Raw genomic sequence first — 20,640 nt, 5'->3', positions numbered from 1 at the left:
TGAGTGTTGTCTGAGGTGGTGTCTTGAGTCCGTGGGAGCAGAGAACATAAACCTGAAGACTTGAACCTCCGTCTCCCCACCTAGGCAAAAGGCAGCTTTCACAGAAACTTCTTCTTGGGGTGGTCAGTCTTCGCCACCACATGAGAGAGATGCTGTACACTTTCCTGTGACCAAGGACCACCTGGTTTAAAAACTTGTCATCTGCCGGTGTTGGGGACCTGTGCTGTCGGGGGCCTCCCAGGACCGGCTTCCTCCTGTAGCCCAGGAGCCCGTTCACCGGCACAGGCGACGGCCCCGGCACGGGACCTGCGCTGGAGCTCCCGTGGGGTGCTCGTGGTGAACTGGCTAGCCTGGCCGACTGGCAAGACAAGCTGGCACGGTTGCCGTGGGGGTCTGTCTTCCTGGGGTCTGTCTTCCTGGGGTCTTCTCACGAAAGCTGGAAACCTCTTTTTCAGGTCTCCAGTGCGTGTGCCAGCTGTGCGAGCACACCAACTTCACCTGCCAGACGGAGGGTGCCTGCTGGGCTTCCGTCATGCTGACCAACGGGCGGGAGGAGGTGATCAAGTCCTGCGTCTCCCTCCCGGAGCTGAACGCGCAGGTCTTCTGCCACAGTTCCAAGAACATCACGAAGACCGAGTGCTGCTACACCGACTTCTGCAACAACATCACCCTCCGCCTGCCCGTCGGTAAGTGCCGTCCGAGTGCGAAACACTGTTCAAACGCTTGTGTGACAGCTTGAGAGTGCAGAAATGCTGTGCAGAGGACGTGACCGTGAGAGCCAGCTAATGGCGATTTTCAAGGCTGTCTATAAAACAGTAGCTATTTTTTTCCCAACTTGTTTCAGACAGGAAAAATCTAAACTGCAACTATTTGGGGAAGAGTGGTTTTCTTGCATCTCCTAAAGATATTCCAAATGCTGTCTTTGATATCCCACGAGGCATTAACCGTGAAGATGAAAGGAAGTGTCTGAAGGAAACAGACTTGTAACCTCACCGATTTTGTGGGCTGGAATATCTTAAGGGCGTTTGTGATTTGAATTGGCATTAGTCTAGATGTTAGGAAGGTGATATCTGATGTACTGGGGACTTTCCATGGGGCATGGATCAGCAATGTATAGCAGCTGTGAATTGGCAATTGTGAGGAACTGAGAGCTGTTAACTGGTGTGTCACAAGGAAATAATGAAGACCTTGCACTGGCTGAAGTTTTACAGTCCCAAACATCTCTGCACACAATTTAAAAGATCTGCTTTTGCTGGCTCGGGTAAGAATTCAGACTAGAGAGATTTGGAAGGAAGGCGGTTAGTTGTAGGTGCTGACTGTGAATTGTATATGGGAAATGCACCCCTGTGTTTTCGGACAGACAAGCGTCTGGGTTGGCGGTGCGGTTCGACCCGTGATGGGGCAGTCCCCCGGCACATGAGGAGCCGCTCTCCTCCTTGTCCTTGGCCGGTCTGTGTCACCGAGCGCCATGTCGTTGTGAGCTGGATTGATGAGCAGTGGCTGCAGCTTACGTTGGCGCGCCTGTGCGTTAGAAGGAAGGGGTTTGCAGTGGCTCCGTTGCGGTCAGGAAGGCAGATGTGTCCTCTCTGTTGATAGGGGTCATACGGCACGTAGGGTCTTCTGCTGGGGGGCGAGAGGGGTAAAGGCCACCGGGTCATCGCTGAGGGACGTCTGCGGCTGATGCCGTTTCAGCAATCTTGTTAGTCTGTCTTGAACTGTGGGGTTCTGCAGTTCGTTTTAGCAGCTCGTAAGGCAGCTTTTCTTCGGTGTTAGATCGGTATCATTGATTCTTGCCCAGCAGGGACGAGAAAGTGTAAGATTCCTGGTCCCAATTAGGAGGAAAAAGATTTGCACTTCCAGGAGCTCTGTGTATTACACAGCTGGTGCAGTACTTGAGTCTGCCAGACTCAAAATTGTGTAATGAAGTTGATTCAGTGCTTTTTAAAAATAAATATTTATACTATTTTTAGGTTTAATTATTTGACTCTTCTTTCCAAGATTTGTGTTTAATCCAGGCTTCTTTTTAAAAGCTGTAAAATATACTGCTTTATCAGATGATACCTTTTTATATACTTATACCAGTGAGAGATGTTACAGGTAAGAAGGATGCAAATCAATACATAATTTACAATTATAGCTTGCATCTAAGCTGCTATCATATAGTACTTAACAGAATTTAAAAGGCTGTTACTGGAAGCGCTTGCTGTATCATATAAGATACAGGAGGGCAGACCATGGGGTAGCCTTGGGGACCGTCATCTCCTGGTGCGGACAGGCAGATGCTGGATGCTGCCAGAGGAAGGTCTGTTCCCACCGGCCTCTCTGCAGGAGCCAGCCTAGGTAGATAGAAGCCTGACAGCTGGGAGGTCTGAACCCCTGTACCTCATCTCACCCATTGCGTGGGGCAGGAATAAGGATTATTTAAGTATTTTTCTTTCCGTTGACAACAGAAGGGAGATAGTAATAGCGGTTGTGCTCTGGAAATGTAGAAATAAAATACCATGCTTTTTTTTTTTCAGGTTGGGATGCTGGAATCTTGGGAGAAAACTGCTATTTATAGAGGAGCGGTGGAGGCATGTCTGTCGTCCTAGCGCTTAAACTGGTAGTTGCAAAACCTCTGGTTTCATATTTCAGTACCAGAGAAAATCACTTACTTAATTTTTAGCCTGAGCCCTTTGCTCTAAACATTTGGGGGAGTTCATGTTAGTCGAAAATTTAACAGTGCCGATGTTATTTGTTTGCTGGTCTTTTCTGACAGCCCTTCTTCGCATAATTCGTATTGTAGGAAAGCTTCATTTGGGCCCCAGTAAAAATAAACTTTCTAAGGGGCATTGCTGAGTATGTAGGTGAGGGAGCTGGGCTGCACGAGCCGGGGCTGTGCCGGGCTGCCTCTGCAGCACCCGCGCCCTTCGCATCCCGAGGTTTCGAGCCGGAGGCGTACCTGCCGTGCCGGCGGCAGCGGGCTCTGCCACGGGGAAAACCAGTTTATTGCCTAGGCTGCCTTTGTAGGTGCATTCCTGTGCTGAGGAAATTGCTGTTTCCAAAGTGAGTTTTTAGGCAACTCCTTGCTCAGCTTGCATTTTTTCTTCTTTCACTTCTGGTCTTACATGGCACTCAGAAATCCAAATCTAGATCTTGGGTTCGTCTCTGACTGAGGGCAGGAGATTTAAAGTGGAGGCACCATAGCAAATAACCAGCACTGGGACTGTCAAGTGGTCTGACAAAACGTGGAGGCAGTTCTAGGTGTAGTGATTAGTCCGTTATCTTACTGACATTATAAAAGCTGTGCTCGGCCCGTGCTGGGGCAAGGCCCCAGGCAGGATTGCTTGGCCCAGAGGTCCGTGTGTAATGTCACCTCTTCCTCCGGCATGTCACTGTGTACCATTGTATGGCTTGTCTCGTGTTGGTTGGTTGTCCCTTGCCAGTCATGGTGGGTAACTAAGTAAGCTACTGGGTCTGTTTATTAGTGCCTAACTTAGCACGCAGGCTTTCTGGTCTTTAAAATATACCTGCTTTGTCAAGGCACTTATTTAGGCCAGCCCACCTCCCACCACCCTCTCTTAAAAGAGCAATAATACATGCAGTTTGACACTTGGTACAGACATCTTGACATGGAAGTTCTGTCTGTCTGTCTGTCTGTCTATCTCTCTCCATTATGCAGATTCTAGTTTAAAAGTAGAGCACGTGGATATGAAAAGCTTGCCTTTAGGCAGGAGTGAATCTCACGGAGGAGGAGAAGCCTTGAGAAGGCCCAGTGTGGTGCACATCCCTGCCAGCCGAGGCAGGAGCTTCGGCAGGCTCTTCCCTCCGGGTTCCTGCAGCTGCATCCAGCCGGGGACCCAAGCCCGTCCTTCAGCTCTTCTTCATGCCGACCTGCTTTGGCTGCACTGTGTGTTAATTACCAAGGGCTTATGTTGTAAATGTATCAAGAGTGACTGGAAAACAATCAAATGACTTGCAGCATGAGGATCTCTGAGGGCAGAAAGCAATTTGTTTGTTTTGATTGCCTGTGCATGAATTTCCATAGTAAAACTGTAGATGGCATTGCGTGCCTCAGTCAGCAGCAGAGCTCTTGTTACTGTGCCTTGCATGAGGAGGTTGTTCTTGTTTTGAGTTGGTTTTTTTTTACAATGTCTGAAAATACACATCTTTAAGGACAGATTCAACCTGGATATCTGCTTTTTATATACTTCTTGTTGGCAGGGATTTCATTACAGTACTTTGCATTAACAGGTGCTGAGTTTCAAAGTGCTGGATTAGTTTGCAGTAATTAGGGGTTTTCTGTGTTACCCTGAATTAATTTCCAGTTTTCTACCATTTTCACTGGGATACTTTCTGCCCCAGCAGGTGGCTTGAGGTGACCTTCCCCCGTCAGTGGGATGTCATGACAGGGCTGCAGAAAATGACCTGCATGCCACTTCCTCGCTGCACCTTTCTGTGAATCTCTCTCTCTATGAGAAATTGCCTCTGTGCACCTCAGCGTGTAACAGGCTATTTTGAGGAGTTGCTAATAAGATCTAGAAGACTTCTTGTAGTTGTAGGCTTGTGTCTCACAGGATTTTCAGACCATATTTCAGATCTGGGAGACGGTGCTTGTGATCTCTGCCCGCACCCCGCTTGTGAGCGGGATGTACCCCGCTCACAAGCCTGTTCGCAGATGACGGACCTTTACCTGCAGCCCGGGAGTAGACTACTGGAGCTTCTTATAACCCGATGCTTACATTTGGTTATGGCGGAGGGTGGTGTTTGGCCCCAGGAAGAGTAAGTACAGGCTGCGGATCTTGTTTCCCATCCCTTCTCCGAAGCAGCAAAGTTGATGTTGGCTTCAATTGCCTCCTTAGATGGAGGCAGTGACTCAGCAGCTGTTGAACCGGAGCCTGAAGGCTCAGACGCTTTACATTTGTCACCAGATACAGTTAACAGGACTTTCTTGAGCTCTGGTGTCTTTGCATGTCTACAGGTGTGTGGAGAAAAGTTCACGCTGCTGCTCATTCTAACCTCTTGATCTCGAAACACCTAGTGACGCTGGATATTAAGTCTCTGTCTTTACAGATGCTGGCAACTGAGGCTGGATGGGTGCAGGTGGGTTTGCAGATTTGTCACAGGATTCTGGGCTTTCTGACCAGACTGCTTTCAGAGGCTGGCTAAAGAAAATGTCAGCCTCCCTGAGAAAAAACATGGGGATGTGTTCAGTGTGTACAGCCACACGTCCGTGAGCTGGTGGGAAACTTCAGCACAGCAAAGAATTCTCTGGTTTTAGGGTTTTTCCTTCCAAAGTATCTCTGTCATTCCAGCAAAAGGCAGCACGCAGCAAGAACGGTTTCCTCTCTGCTCTGTTTTGGGTGACCTGGCACAGCAGCATCTCCAGAACTTGAGATAAAAAGCGTATGATTTCTTTCTGTATTTGCATAATGGAAGATGAGTCAGAGGAGAAAGGAGGCTTTATGCAACAAGATTAAGCTAATACTGGGATTAACAAACTGTATAATAAGTAATTTGCCAGCTCTCTTCTTTATTTCTGTTGCCCAAACTGTACAAAGGCACAAATGGCCCTCATATCACCTACAGTGGTACTCACTGGGATGAAAGAAAGGGAAATATAATAGAATTCCTAAGACAAAAATCCCTTGAGTATATTCATATTGCCAAGAGAGACGAATGGTACCAGTTAGACTAATTGTTGGGCAAGATTCTTGTATTTTCTTGGGTTTTTTTTAATATAATCTGTAGATTTTGCATGAACAAATAATTACTCTTCATTTACCTGTTTGAAAATGCCTAAAGACATTAAAGCCCTTTTAGGAAAATGATATACATGGATATGTTAGTATTAAAGAAGTCAGACACTACCAGAAGTTTTATAAGGTACATATTCATGCAGAAAATGAGAAAAATCAGCCTTCAACCAATAACCTGCTGAATAAAACCCAGCGTTTGAATATAAATTGTAAGGGAAATCTCTTAAATCATTTATGGCCCTTGAGAGCTTCCCCAGGTCCTGAAGGGCAGAGAGATGTGCGGGCTGTGCTGCAGGGTACGGTTCAGGGCAGAGCTCTGGCTTTCCCTCTCCTTTATTTTTGGCTCATCTGTTATTGAACAGGATGAAAGGGTCTCACTTTGTTTTCCCAGCATGGACTCGGTCCAAGAGTAGAGTTAGAAGGAAGGTCTGAACAATGAGTGAAGAGACAGAACACAATTCTTCTCACTAGCTCTCCTAACGTTTTAGTGATGGATAAAAGCAGGGAGGATGGGGAATGGAGCAAAAAAAGAAGAGGAGGGGAAATATTTTTATATATTTGTTTCTCTCTTCTCTGTGGCTGCTTTGTTTCCTCTTAACTGATGGTTTCTGAAAGCCACTGCTAGAGTTCAGCAGCCAACATTAACAGTTTGTGTTACTACTCTGCTGCAAAGTAGTAATAGAAACTTGATTTAGCTGGCTGTTTTCTGTTTTGTTTTTTTTAATGAAGAAAATGAGCTTGTCTGCTGTGGCACGGACAGCCTCGGATGGAGGTCAGGACTCAAAAAAAAGTGGGGAGGAAGAGCCGCTTGTGACAAACCTCCATCTGGGTCTGGTGCCTTCCAGCCTGCCAGGGGTGGGCTGAGCCTGGGCAGGGGCTACGGAGAAGATGTGGTCTCTGGGACCTAGGTGGGCCAGTGTGAGAAGTGCTTCAGTCCAGTAACAGCTGGCCTGAACACATCAGCCTCTAGATTACGGACGTTCTCTTTCTGGCTGTTAGGAGGTTAGCGGTCCGTGACCCAGAACATGGGCTGTCAGCTTGGGTTGTAGTGGTGCAGAGCTGCTCAGAGACTGGAATAGCTGCACGAGATGTGCCAAACCTGTTTCCTCTTCGTGTCGGTGCGGTTCAGTGCTGCACCGCTGGTGCAGTTCCTGGGATAATCCCCTGGTTGGACTGATCTCCTGAGGTTCTCCTCAACAAAACCCCTGTGGGCAGAGCTCCAGCCTGCGCATGTCACAGCTGCTCTGTGGATGTCTTGTTCCGCAAATATTTCACATACTTCTGTCCATCTTGGCCATCCCAGATTTGTGTTCTCTGGAGGGACTGGTAAGAATACAGCCATGCAAAGAGAAGGCAGGGCTGGGGCCAGGGGAGGGGGGAAATAGCAATTCAGATAATGCGTCTGTTTATCTCGTAGCTGTATCCCTGATGGGTTTGCTTGAACTTCTGGATCCTTAAGCAGACCTTTCCCAGCTGATTTCTGAATGTCCTGAAAGGGGTGACGGGGTCTGTAGTTATGGTGGAAGCTGGAGAAACTTAATTTTAGTCTCTAGTCCAAATTGTGTATTGTTGAAATTGTTTAAAAATATTCTGTATGTCTGACTAGAGCCCCCCATTAGATGCAATATATTTTCTTACTACATTGGAAAGAATACATAATTTTTTCCCCCTGAGTATCTTAGGAACTTAAACATGTGTTGTTCCGGGCTTTTAGAAGTCTTACGGTGCCCATTATATGTAAAAAGCAAGGCAAACATTGTGTGTGAGTGTCTTTTTCATTGGAGGGGGAAAAAAAAATCCTTCCTTTTTTTTTGCTGCCTAAAAGTACTATTTTGTTTACACAACTTGGAATATAACTATACCATATTGTGAAATTGCTAAATGTTCCCAGATGTGCTGGTTTTGTTTCATACATGGCAACATGTCTTCAGCTTCTATTCTTGATTAGTAAGTCATTGAATAGTACATTCGAAATCAGATTGCAAAATGTTATGATTAATGGTGTTGATTTGATGGTTTTAGGTAGTCATGAGGGATTTTCTTATTTCCCAAAGAGTTTAACATTGCACAACTGCTGTAAACATTACCACACTGATCTGGTGATGTCGCCTTTAATTACTGTTTGTGCCTTGCATGTTCTGTATTTTGCACTTGTGCTGTTTGTCACCCCTCCGGTGTATGGTTTGTGCTGTGGGAAGCCCCAAGGATCCCCAAGGGGTCATGGTGTGCAAGCCCAGAAATGGGCACGGCTGCGGTCCTGGCTGCAGGACACCATGCTGCAAGAGGTCAGGATTGAAGATGGCCCACAACCAACTGTAAAGCAGAAATCGCAGCGCTGGTACTTCTCAAGTCTCCTGTGTGTGCTCTGTGAAGAACTGGAGAGGGTTTGAGTAGTTGCCACCAGCCTTGATCCGCACGTTGTCTTTGGTACGGCCGGTAGACTAAAGGATGACAAAGGAGGTTTCCGGTTGACTCCTTCCAAGAAACTTCTCTAGACAGTCAGGATCTCTTCATTTGCCAGGAATTCGGTGGAGACCCCGTGCAAACTGGCCCGGACACCTCAGCTTCCAGTCCGACTGCCAACTTGCCTTCTGCACCTGAGCGCTCTCAACTTAGCGGCATCTCAGAGGAGACCTGTAAGCATCACTGAACTTGATTTTATTGTGAACAGCTGCCACTGCATAAGTCATAAAGCTGGTGTCTGTTTGTATTCCTGATGCTGGATGTCACCCTCCTGAGTGGGTGTGGGAGAGTCTTTGAATTTTGCTTCTGCTTTGCTCTGATGTCTCGCTCTGCATCCCCAGAATGGCCGTGAGTGTCTTTGTCTCTCTGCTCCCTCCTCCGTCCTCCTGCTCCAGCCAAGGTTTCTCCTGCTCCTTGCCCCAGAGTGTCAAAATGAGCTTGCTGGCCTGCTGTGCTCACCGGGTCCCTGCTAGACCTGCCGCTTCTCCAGCCTGCCCTGCTGCTTGCCTGGCTCCCAAAATGCCGTATGGGAGGGAAATAGCTCTAAAAATTAAGTTCTGTTGCAGTTCTCTCACAAGGCCTGCACTGCAGTTCTTTGATGATACAAATTGCGCTCATACACGTTTTCAGTAAAAATGCGTCAGATCACTTTTCTGTTAAAATTGCAGATGTTTTTTCTGATAAGAATGGTTTTGTTGCTTTTTTTAAAGATACACTGAGCATTTTTTAGGAGCCCCTTAAAATTCTGCTATAAAACCTGTTTCAGTGCTTTGCAGCGTACAAACAGTGCACTGCGAGTTACAAATTGTCAGGTCCCAGAAGCCTAAACCGCATTGTTGTCTCACTTAATTCTGTTGGCAAATCTAGGAACCGAACCTAGATTTGCGGAACGTATGACAAGGTAGTGTAGACATAGCCAGTATGGTAATATGGCTTTAATATTAAAAGCCCTTCAAAGATGGGTACTTTCTTTTAGGTTCATCATGAGTCGGGAGCATGTCCTGCAATGAAAAGAGTGCTTGTGGAAATGCACGTTTCTCCACTCGCCTCGCTCCACGCCTCAATCCTTTGTGCTTGTTGTCGTCACCCAGTTACTCCGTTAGCTGCCAGTCTGAAATCATGGCCTGTGCAGTCTCTCTAAATGCAGGGTGAGGTGTTACCGCAGCAATGTGATGTGCAGCTCATTCAGGAGCAGCTAAGAAAAGCTAAGCAAAGTAATGTACTGTGCCCTTAGAAAACTTGGCTTTTCTGCTATTTGAAGGACTGCTGGAGCTGCTTCCCAGTTTCAGGAGATCCTGGGAAGTTTTATGTATATACATAGGTATGTATATAATTTTAAGATAAAAAGAAAGCCAACAGTAACTGTTACTCTTTTCTGCCTGTACAGGTTTGCCACCTGTAACATCCAGACTGCAAGGAGACAGGCTTGAAAGTAGAGAAAAAGAGAACAGAAGTGGAGATTTTTAAGAAGTTTGCTTCTGGAAAGAGTGGTGCTCCGGAATGGAGGGAGCTGCAGGAAAAGAAGGAAGAGAAGGAAGGAGCTGGAAGGACTGGGAGGGGGATGCAGGACAGCGGTGAACGTACGCTGCGAGAAGGGACTGCTGTGACCCGGCAGCAGACCGTACGCTGATGAAGCGAATCGGCTCTCCAGCAGAAGACGACGTGGGCGTACGGCAAGGCTCGCAGGCACGAGCAGGAGGCGCAGGTGAAGGATGTCCCAGCAGGACCACTGCTTGCTCTCTGCCTGCCTGTTGGCGTGCGACGTGCAGCACCCACGGGCTCTGCAGGTGCTTAAGATTGCTCACTGCTACGAGCACACGTTTTGCGGTAGGACTGCTTGTCACTGCTGCTTGCAGCAGGGAGAATCGCTGCTCCGGTTCAGGGTGCTGAGCTCGTGTGCCAGTCTGCGAAAACGCCCATCTGAGTCTCTCTTCCCACTGGCTCGGTTGTTGCTGTTCAAGGCTTCCTGATTATTTTCCTTGTGATACTGTTTGCACTGGCCTAAGAACAATAAAGTTTTATGTTTTGTTCATTTCATGCTAGGTTGTTTTTCAGCAGTCGGTGGGAAGAACTGACATAGTAAGTATCTTGTGCATGTTTGTCTTTAACAGCCCCTGCTGATAGATAATGAATCTGCTTGGATCTGCGGGTGAGGACGTTGATGTGGGTGATGCACTAGAAGTGCTGTGTTTTGAACACCCAGGGGACAACTCCTCACCCTGACACATCGCACCAGCTACGTGCCCTGCTGCGTAGCGCGGCAGTCCCCCTCTGCAGCCTTCAGCGTGCCCAAAGCCGGCACCTCGCAGCTGTACGCAGCGTCTCTCAGCCGTGCGGTCCTGTGCGGCAGGAGCAGCTCTGCAAGGTGCAGAGCCCAGCGACAGCACCGAAGTTCGTGTGATAGAGGATACATGCTTAACTGCACTTCATACCTACTTCGGGGGAAATCTCTGCCACCCGGAAATATAATTAAAAACAGCCTAGGAAATCACGGTGTATCGGTTAACAAGCAGTAGTTGCAAGGAGGAATCCTGCTTGCGAGTCCTCTTACAAACCTACCAGATAACCCCCTGAGAGTCCTGTTGTAGTCTATTAAAGGAAAAGCCTGTGGGCAACACATAACAGCTTTGTTTTCAGAAGGGTTTGAATTGTGCACTGTGAATAGACATGGGGCCTTCTGTTGTTAACATTTTGGTTATTTTCTTTTCTCACATAGTTAAAGTGCATAGTGCTATAATGTAAGGAAGAGAAGAAAAAGGAACAGGTTAACTTTGCACAGCTGACTCTGCTCCTGGCACTTCTGAATGATGGAGTGCGTGGCTTGACAAGGCCCTTTGAAGAAGAAGTACTTCTATTGTAATATTAACTGGAGGAAAGTAGCAGTCAATGCTGAGGGCCGTCAGGCTGCTGCTTCTGAGACTCCACGTCACTGAAGTGACGTGGAGTCTCAGTTATTCTCAAAATTCGGATTACAGTGTACACATTGCTTAGCATTTGCCTAAAGGGAGAGAGGGCCTTTTTGTTTTCTAGAACGGCTAAGGGGTGACTTTGCATGGTGTGGAGGTCATGATTCTTAAATCTTCCGTAGCCTTTGGATCCACTGTTTGGTACTTGTGATTCTGAGTGTTGAGGGGTTTTTTTGGGTCGTGTTTCTGTTTTGTTTTATTTGGGGCGGGTGGGGTTGGTTGATTGTTTTTTTTTTTCCCTTTTTTTTTTAAGCTTATTTACAATTTTGGGGGAATTAAGGGATTTGTGTGTGTGTGCGTGCATGTGCAAGTAAATACCTTAATAATGTCTTCCTATAGCTTCTTGATATGTTTTTTACCCCTGTAGTTTTAAAATGGAAAATTATCTAGGACAGTCCTGTTTCTTGACCCTTGTGAAATACAGCTTCATGAACACAAGTTCCAAAAGTGTTCTGTCTTAGATATCCTTTTAATGCCTCATTTACTAGAACTTTGTATTCCTGTAGGCGTTAAGTGCTAGGAAATTGTTTTTTCCAAGGATTTGCTTTCAGCAGGGACAGTGTGCTGAGAAATTTGTACACAAGCGTTCAAGTGTGGGAAGGGCACTGTGCACACCGGTTGTACGGCCGGTAAGGTATCTCTCGCTGAACGCAGGTGACCTGCGTATGGAGCTGCCGCCCGTGCTGCTGTGTGCGAAGCGCAGGTTGCTGGCCGTCGGGGCGGTGGGCATGCTGGCGCAGCCCGGTGCACTCGGCTACGTCTCGGTCGGGCTCCCGCAGAGAGCTTGCTGGTCCTGTCTCTTGATCTTCTGCAGTGGGGAGGGGGGGGATCAGCTGATTGCAGACGAATGGCATTTTGCCAACGTGAACAGATTAAAACCGCACTCTCTGTAGGGTCCCTGCTGCGTTTTTGGAACTAACGATTGCAAGGGAATGTTCTTCAGGTGTTTGCTGTCGTGAGTGGTACTGAGAGGTGGGGTGGGACTAGCTGGAGAAGCTGGTGGCCAGGATGTGTTGTGCTGTGAGAAGTCTGTGTGGGTTTAGTAACAGATAAGTGGAGGTACAACGGGGCAGTACCGTGCAGGGGGGGTCAGCGTGCCTGAGGAGCTTTCCTGGGGCCGTTCCCGGGGGCAGGCGCGGCGAGGGTCTGTACGGCTCCTTACCTCCAGCCGTGCTGCCACCGGCCAGGCGCTGCTCGACGTCTCCACTGGTGTTCCCTTGAGGAGCGGCTGGTGGGGCGATCTGTCTGAGACGGTGGTGTTCAGTGGTGATCACAGTGCTCACCTGAGCCCAAGCTACCGGCAAAAAAGGTGTGTGGGGGGGAAAAGACTCCGTAGCTTCCAGAGATGTGGTCTGTCTTGCTGCTGCCCGTCCCAGTCAGGACGACTGTGGGAAATCATTAAATCTTAATATGTTGTCGCTCCGCAGCCCTTCACTTACCATCCTCTTCCCTTGCTCTCCCTTGTGTCTTCCGAAAGCGTCGGAGTCTCCCGGCAGAGCCAGCGTGGGACCCGTGGTGCTGGCGGTGACGGTGGCAGTGCCGGTCTGCGTCCTCTCCTTCGCGGCGGTGCTGGCGGCGTGGACTTGCCAGGGCCGGCGCTGCGCCCGCGGCAGGGCGAAGCAGCCCAACGTGGAGGAGCCCCTCTCCGAGTGCAACCTGGTGAACTCCGGGAAGACGCTGAAGGATCTCATCTACGACATGACGACCTCTGGCTCCGGCTCTGGTACGTGGGGGCTGCCCAGCTGCCCTGCCCGCCGCCCTCGCCTCGGCGCGGCTGCCGTTGTTTCGCTGCCAACTTTCGGAGCAAATTTTCTTGATGCTTAAAGCAAAGGCGAACGTGCCACCTTGCTTGTAGGGCGATGAAGACCGTTGCCTGCTGGGCAGAGGGTGTGGGTGTGGGTCTTATCTCAGAGGCTCTTACACCAGCAACAGGTTTTATGTCAAGGGAGGTTTTGTGCCAATACGCTTGGCCACACCTTACAGCAGCAACAGGGCTTTGTTTGCTCTTTTTCTGTCAAATTACAAAGTTCCATTCTTTGTTTGAATGGAAGAGTTAAACAAGTTAATTCAGAAGTCAGTTTCAAGTGTGAAGCAAAACATTGCCGTCTGATGTGGCATTGCTGATGATAAAAGGTGCTAAGTCTAACTGAATGAGGCAGGATGCCACTCCTGAAATTTTTATAGCGGTACCAAAATAACGTTACTCCAAATTCTTGTTTTGAGCAGAACGCCAGCCTTTTTAATATTTTTCCCATTTCTGATAGCCTATCTACTATGATGCCTCCATTGCTATTGAGAACTTGTTAAATCAAAGAAATGCAAAAATGAGGTGGAATTCAAAAATTCCAGCTCATCAGGCTGGTGGCACATCTGGTCTGTACAGCCCAGCTTTCTGTAACTAGAATTTTTATTTACTTGAAAAATATGTAAATCATGCTGACTTTTATTTGTAAGTGAAAAATTTATAAATGGTGCTTAATTTCATTTATTTTCCATGAACTGCGTACTTTCAGGATTAATTGATTGTACTTCCCTAATGTTTTTTTCACAGATATAATGAGCAGACACTGGCTTTATTTACCCTGAAGTGCTAACAGTTCGTAGACATCCCTGAGCTAATAACGGGGCTTTACTTGTGCTGACCCACAGTGGAGGCAGGCCGAGCCTCAGGCGCACCGGTGCGGTTTGTTCTCACGTCAGCCAAACGGCCAGTTTGCCCCGCTGTGCCCGGAGGCGAGCCGGGGGTCGGCCACAGGCAGCCAGGACAAGCCCCTCTAAAGGCAGTAGCGGCTGCAGGGTGTGAGGGCTCTGTCGAGGAAACCGGAGGGAAAATTTGGATGCATTTGAGTAAGCTGGCCTTCACACTCTAATTTTTCCTGCCGATTATTTTGCCCTGTTAAAAGCAAGGTTGTCTTGATTTAAAAAAAAAAAACAAACGAAAAAATTCTTTGTTTTAAGTCACAAACAAATACAGTATCAAATCAAACGAGGCAGGGGTTTATGGCTAGTGAAACAAAATGAAACTGCTATGATAATTCATTTTTTTTTTTTAAATTTCAGCCAGAACAGATCAACTAATTGACTGCAAAACAAACTGTAGTCCGTATCAAACCAAATTAAGTAGTTCAGGCCTGCTTTTTTATTTTTATTGTTTTTTGTGGGTTTTTTAAATTTATTTGGGATTAGGGAGGTGGAGTGTGGGGGAAGAAGGGGACCTGTGTCATACGGGTCTCCTGGCTTTGCTGGGAAGTTTACCCGCGTAGTGGTTTACTGGGACGAGCGGGAGGGGAAGCGAGAGGTGACCTTGGGCAGGGCTGGTAGCCGTGGCGGGGCAGAGCCGGGGGCGGAAGACCCTGAAGGCTGCCAAGGATGCGGCGGGCGATGCCCGGTGTGGGGACTGGCGGGGCTGAGGTCCAGCCCCGGCGTTTGCCAGTGCACGGTTATTGCAGTCTATTGTGGCTTTTTACACACCGGTCACAGCCAGTCTTTTTTCCTTTGTCAACACAATAGCAAAGCTGGGCTTATTTTCCAGGCAGGCCATGGCGTACACGCCAGTTTTTCAGACCTTTGCTGTTTCTGTCCCCTGCCCCCTTCTCTGAGGGGTATGTAATTCCTGTTGTGACCCAGACTGGGTTATGGCTCTTGAAGGCATCCGTGGAGCGTATCCCCAGTGCAAGCGGGGTTCCCTGGTATCCCTTGGCAGACTAACAGGCGCTAGGCTGTCACTGGCACGCACCAGAACCTGACACTCCGGTCTTCGGTCTGCACGGAGCTGGTGGCAGGGAGGGCTCGCACCCACATCGCTTCAGGACTGAGGTTGTCTGTTGTACCTAGTGACAGACACGATGTACACTCATCGGGCAAGTAACATTGAAAAGGATGGGTTTGGGAGATTTTGGTTGGGAGAGGATTTTCCCTTGGTACTCCTTGAAAGCAAAGTCATGAGTACAGCTCACTGGAAAATGTCCAACTTCGGGATTTAAAGATCACCGCTGAACTATTTCACAAATACCAATCTCTTCTTTTTAAACTAGGTTTACCTCTGCTCGTACAAAGAACAATCGCAAGGACTATTGTCCTGCAGGAAATTGTAGGAAAAGGCCGATTTGGCGAAGTCTGGCGTGGAAAATGGTGTGGGGAAGATGTAGCTGTGAAAATCTTCTCCTCCAGAGACGAACGGTCCTGGTTTCGGGAGGCAGAAATTTATCAGACGGTTATGCTGAGACACGAAAACATCCTGGGCTTTATCGCTGCCGATAACAAGGGTATGCTGCGAGTCGTGTGTGAAATCCCGGGTGTCTGTCTCAGAATTGCTTTCGCTGCCCCCGCTCCCATCTGAAACACCACTTCGAACCTCGCAGCTGTCCTGAGCTCCTTCCCGGTGGGGTGGCCGGCGAACTTGTTCTTTTGCATGCCTGAGCTGGCCACAAGATGGGGAGGAAGGCTTTTCCTGGCTGATTTTTTTAATAAAGCTGAATAATCTTGCTTCCTCCGGGTAGATAATGGGACGTGGACTCAGCTCTGGCTTGTCTCCGAGTACCACGAGCAAGGATCCCTGTTCGACTACCTGAACAGAGGCACGGTGACGGTGGAGGGCATGGTCAAGCTGGCGCTGTCGGTGGCCAGCGGCCTGGCACACCTCCACATGGAGATCGTCAGCACGCAAGGCAAGTGCTTCCCTCCCGCTTGCCCTTCAAGTATTTCAAGGAGCTTCAGTGGTATTTGCAAAAACGTTTATGGGTGACGTGGTATAGTAAAGCATTTTACAAACTGTTGTACGGCAAGAAACAGTATTAGCGTAAGCATGTGTGGTACGGTATAAACAGAGAGTAGGAGTATTGTCTTCCCACTTGCACTGTCTGCGCCTCCTTCCCCGTCTTTAAGTGGATGCCTGTGGGAGCAGCTGTGCTAAAGGGGAGCGCTCATGAAAGATTTTCTAAATGAATTCGGAGGGTGAACTGAGTTTCTCTTTTTGTGTTTTATTCCTGAAATACAGATATCGGAACAAAAATGCCTGCAAGGTTTTTTTTTTAATTTGATGGCATTTAGCAGAGCTTTACTTGGTACAAAATAGGCTTCAGTGTTTTTTTTACAGGGTATAGTAACAAAGTTGAATAAAACTGGTTTTGCTTCCTTGCTCGTTATATTAAAATCCATACTGTTGTTACCAAAATTGACGGCGCTTTCTCTTTCTGCGAACAGGCAAGCCAGCGATCGCGCACCGAGATCTGAAATCCAAAAACATCCTGGTGAAGAGGAACGAAAGCTGCGCCATCGCGGACCTCGGCCTAGCGGTGAAGCACGACTCGGTGCTGAACACCATCGACATTCCCCAGAACCCCAGGGTGGGGACCAGGAGGTGGGTGAGGGCGGGCTGCCGACCGCCGGCCCGGTTCGCCCCGCGGGGACGGCTCCTCTCAGCCTCTCGGTCCTTCCCTCCATCGGTGACTTCCCCCTCTGCTTTCGGCGTCTGCCGAGCGTTGGGAACAGACCCAAGCCCTCCGTCCCCGCTGGGTGGGTGCGGAAGGTGGTTGCCAGCCCCAGCCTGGGACGGAGCTCGCCACCCCACACGGAGCGCGGCTCTGCAGCATGGACGTCGCGCGTCGGCCGCCCCGTGTGCTTCTGGGCCTAGTCAGGGCATCGCTCCCAGCGCCGTGAAGAGCCACGGCGATGTGTGTGGATGTAGGCAGCCGCGGCATTAAGTTCGTCACACAGGCCGACTCTCTTGCTTTCGCTCGGAATCGCTGTCAAAAGCGATTTTTTTCCCTTTTTCCCAGTAGGACCGGCTGCTGCCTGGCCCCGGCATGCCACAGCGCCGCTGCAGTCTTCTGTATGAACTCCCTCTAGCAAATTGACCTTTGTGTGCTTTAAAGGTATATGGCTCCTGAGATACTTGATGATGGGATGAACATGAACATCTTCGAGTCCTTCAAGCGTGCGGACATATACTCTCTTGGCCTAGTATACTGGGAGATAGCCCGAAGGTGCTCCGTTGGAGGTGAGGTTTCTGGCCTTTTCATTTTGCAATCCAGAGCGCTTTTATCTTCAATAAAACAAAAGCACTCTCAATTATCTTGGCAGTATGTGGCGATAGAAGTCTGTTGTGGAGCAGTTGTCCAAGGTGGCCCCAAATGTTCCTCTGTTCTCTCTCATTGCCTGTAAAAACAATTAGAGTTTATTCTGGAGCAGCTACTTTGGATTTTGTGTTACCTACACAATAAATCTTTCCTAGGAATCACTGAGGAATACCAGTTGCCTTACTATGACGTTGTGCCTTCTGATCCTTCGATAGAAGATATGAGAAGGGTAGTCTGTGAGCAGAAGCTTAGACCAAATATTCCAAACCAGTGGCAAAGCTGTGAGGTAAAAGCAGTTTTCCAGTTTATTACAAAGCACATGTGAATTAAGACAGAATTTTTCAGTGTGACAAAGGGAACGCCATGTCCAGCCTCTCCTGAATTTAAATGTGTTTCAGATGTCTAGCTCTTTCTCAGCTCCCAGATCAATACAGAGAAAACTGTCTTTGCACCAAGTGCTGAACTCTCTCGAATACAGGTCTTAATTTATGACATTGCTGTTGTATTACCGTTTCAGAGAGCGATATTTTATCTTCCAGCGTTGCACTTGAAAAACTAAAAGCAGGAGGTGACGGTTTTATTCTTGACCTGTTCTTTTGGTCTCTGATTTGCAGGCGCTGCGAGTGATGGGCAGGATAATGCGCGAGTGCTGGTACGCCAACGGCGCCGCGCGGCTGACCGCGCTGCGTGTTAAGAAGACGATCTCACAGCTCTGTGTGCAGGAGGACTCCAAAGCCTGACGGAGCTCCCTGGAGGAAGAGAGGGGAATGAATTCTTCTGTTCATCTTTTGACATGTGATATTATTTTTATTTTTGGTCTACCTCAGATAACGTGGTTCAGTATTTAAGTGCCCAAACCAGAGCACTGGCATCTAGCTTCACCTTTGGCCACTGGAAGGGGCAGCTTTTGACTCGCAGTTCCTGTTTTACACAGCAAGTCGATGACTTGCTTTGGTTTTCTAAAGTAAGTCAGACACTAGGCTAATTACAGAAAGGGGCTTAAAACACCACGACAGTGTAAAAATACCTTTCGCTATTGCGCTTTTTATCCTAGTCAAACCCCAAATGTATTGGAAATAGCTGGTATTGGTTAAAGCCTTTTTGCAACAGCAACCATGTGTTTTATCCTCAAACCAAGTAAAAGACCAAATTTAATCCAGCTTTTTACATATTTTTATCCAGGAATCTGAAAAGGGGCTGTCAGTAAAATACATTTTTAAATACTATATTTATCATTAGCTAAGCAAATAAAAAAGATGAAAATTCCACTAAGCATGTATATTGTGAACAAAAGCGTCTAGTCAGTTTTTTATTAACTTTTATTTTTATTGTCTTGATTTCATATAAAATATTATAGTTAGGATTTGGAGTTATTTTACTCTGTTAATTTGTTCATTGAACATATCGATCAAGGGACAATTTTTCTTTTCAACAGTTAGTAGGAAAAATAATAGAGGCAATACTTTTCCGATAGATACATAGGGATGGAATAGGAGAAATTCTACCTAAACTGAGAAAGTATATATTTTTAAACAACATCTTGCCAATTTGTCACTGGTAGCATTTTTTTAGTGCCTTTTGCTGTTATAGGGGGAAGCTTTAACAAAATTTATTCTTGGAAAACAGTTGAAACCTGGCAGAAAGGTTCGTTTCTCGTTGCAGTGACATCCCGCGCAGCCCGCCTCGCTGTGTCGGAGGATTTGGGGATGCCCACACGACCGGGAACCGCCGCTGCGGCGTTCGGGAGCGGCAGAGCTCCTGCTGAGGCTGCGTGCCGGAGCAGTGCCCGTGACTTCGGGAGATTGACGTGCTTTCTGCCACCCTAGCTTTTGGCGCTTAATGTTTCAAATGTACCTGCACGCTGGACTGGATCACTGCTTGCTGTCGTCTGTCACAGCCCAGGGACCTGTTAAAATGTACATTTAAAGCGCTGATGTCCTCGCACGAAGCCAATACAGCCCGTTTCAGAGGTTTCATGTGGATTTCTGTAATAGCACCAGGCTGGTGATGAAAAGTATTAACAGCTCTAATCATATTTCCATAATACTGCAAGCTATCAAAAGCGGGGTGTTTTTTCAAAATTCACTGATGTTCTGGCATTTTGTGAATTCTGCCCCACTCTGTGGTCCACACATTTGAATATAGTATTCTAATATTTTTAATAACCAAAATTATACATTTCGTAATAATATGGTTCTTTAAATGTTTATAAATCCAGGTGGTCCATGGAAATTAAGCCCAGAGATATTTCCAGAATAGCAAAGCTTTGCAAAAATTCGGTGTAGCGTAAGCTGTTAGCTAATTATGGTGTTTCCGCTCAGTCTTTGACATGAAACCTCTTGAATTGGGGCTCTACGTGGAAGAATGGGTTAAACTTTTACTGAGTGGGACGGTCAGTAGTATCAGTACTCCATGTTTCATCCTGACAGACACGCTCTAGGACATTATGGACTCTTTATGGATGTTAATTCTCCCATAAATTGGCTCTAATGCAGTTTACCTGTTTGCATAACTTTTAGTCACTCCTGCTTGTGTTAAATAATGCAGGTCTTTGCATGGGCTGTTAGCTGAATGGTGGAGAATATTTCTACTAGATTGCTAGTAGGTTTTTCTCCAGTATGCTTTCTGAGATATAGTCGAAGTCATCTTACAGATTTCATTCTTACGTGCTTCAACTGCATAAACTACACCAGGGAGCCCAACAGATGCGTACTTTCTAAGCTGTTCGAGAGGTAATTGTTGCAACTGCATGATCCAAAGCGTGATGCTGCCTTGAGTATCAAAAGATTTGCAAACATAAGATCCAGCATTTGTTCTTGTAGAACGTAACTTGAAAAAAATCCTTACGTTAAAAAGGAACAGTCAAAGATTATTTCTTTTTTAAGTGGGAAAAGGAAATGTCTTATCCATTGAAATCAACTCATCTTGAATTTGCAGAATAAGGTGTCTGAAATCAGTGGTAGTGGAGTAAAGGTAATTTAAAATAGTATTAGGGCTGTTTCTTCAAAAGTATTTGAACTGTGCAGGTGAGATGAACTTTTCAGAATTGCTTTAGCACTCGGGAAGGTGCCCAAAAGGAACGGTCCGTCTTTCCAGAGCTCTGGGTGCTTGCAGGCCCCGTTAGCTCTTCTTCTGAGAAAAAAGAATCAAATGTTTGTGAACGACCAGAGTAGTGTGTTTAAAATATGCATTAAAACCAGTCATTTAGAACAATTAACAACAAGCAGAACGTATCAAAGAGTGAAGCCTGCTGAAGTGACAGAGTCGTCTCCCAGAGTGACCTGCCGGTATGGGGTACCCATGAACAGCCAGCCTGAGGAACTCTGAAGTTCCTGAACGTCTGCTCCTCGCAGCGTGATGCGGGTGCACAATCGCTGCACTGCCTACCCGCGCTGG

At 47.4% G+C, this 20,640-nt stretch overlaps 1 protein-coding gene across 5 annotated transcripts; it reads left to right on the top strand.

Annotated features, from left to right (window-relative positions):
- Positions 1-517: 517 nt before the first annotated feature.
- ACVR1C (activin A receptor type 1C) lies at positions 518-17,984 on the top strand. Of its 5 annotated transcripts, none has more exons than XM_050899552.1 (9): positions 518-682; positions 11,951-11,957; positions 12,645-12,890; positions 15,202-15,432; positions 15,667-15,834; positions 16,370-16,526; positions 17,041-17,165; positions 17,400-17,530; positions 17,859-17,984. In XM_050899552.1, the coding sequence occupies exons 1-9, from the start codon at positions 533-535 to the stop codon at positions 17,982-17,984; spliced, it is 1,341 nt and encodes a 446-aa protein (XP_050755509.1). In that variant the 5' UTR covers positions 518-532. The 5 variants fall into 5 exon arrangements, with proteins under 5 accessions (XP_050755509.1, XP_050755511.1, XP_050755510.1 ...); XM_050899554.1 differs by lacking the exon at positions 11,951-11,957 and adding an exon at positions 9,216-9,234 and having other exon boundaries at positions 12,666-12,890; XM_050899553.1 differs by lacking the exon at positions 11,951-11,957 and having other exon boundaries at positions 518-686.
- The last annotated feature ends 2,656 nt before the right edge of the window (positions 17,985-20,640 follow it).

This window comes from Gymnogyps californianus, chromosome 7 (assembly GCF_018139145.2).
Source record: "Gymnogyps californianus isolate 813 chromosome 7, ASM1813914v2, whole genome shotgun sequence".
Lineage (NCBI taxonomy): Eukaryota > Metazoa > Chordata > Aves > Accipitriformes > Cathartidae > Gymnogyps > Gymnogyps californianus.
The sequence above is the reverse complement of the archived record's forward strand: the minus strand, read 5'-3'. Positions and strand labels throughout refer to the sequence as shown.

Excerpts from the sequence above, each read along its gene's own strand:
- ACVR1C (XM_050899552.1), top strand. The coding sequence starts at position 533 with ATGCTGACCAACGGGCGGGAGGAGGTGATCAAGTCCTGCGTCTCCCTC. Across the intron at positions 16,527-17,040 it reads CCCAGGGTGGGGACCAGGAG|GTATATGGCTCCTGAGATAC; the intron begins GTGGGTGAGGGC and ends TGTGCTTTAAAG. Across the intron at positions 17,531-17,858 it reads ACCAGTGGCAAAGCTGTGAG|GCGCTGCGAGTGATGGGCAG; the intron begins GTAAAAGCAGTT and ends TCTGATTTGCAG.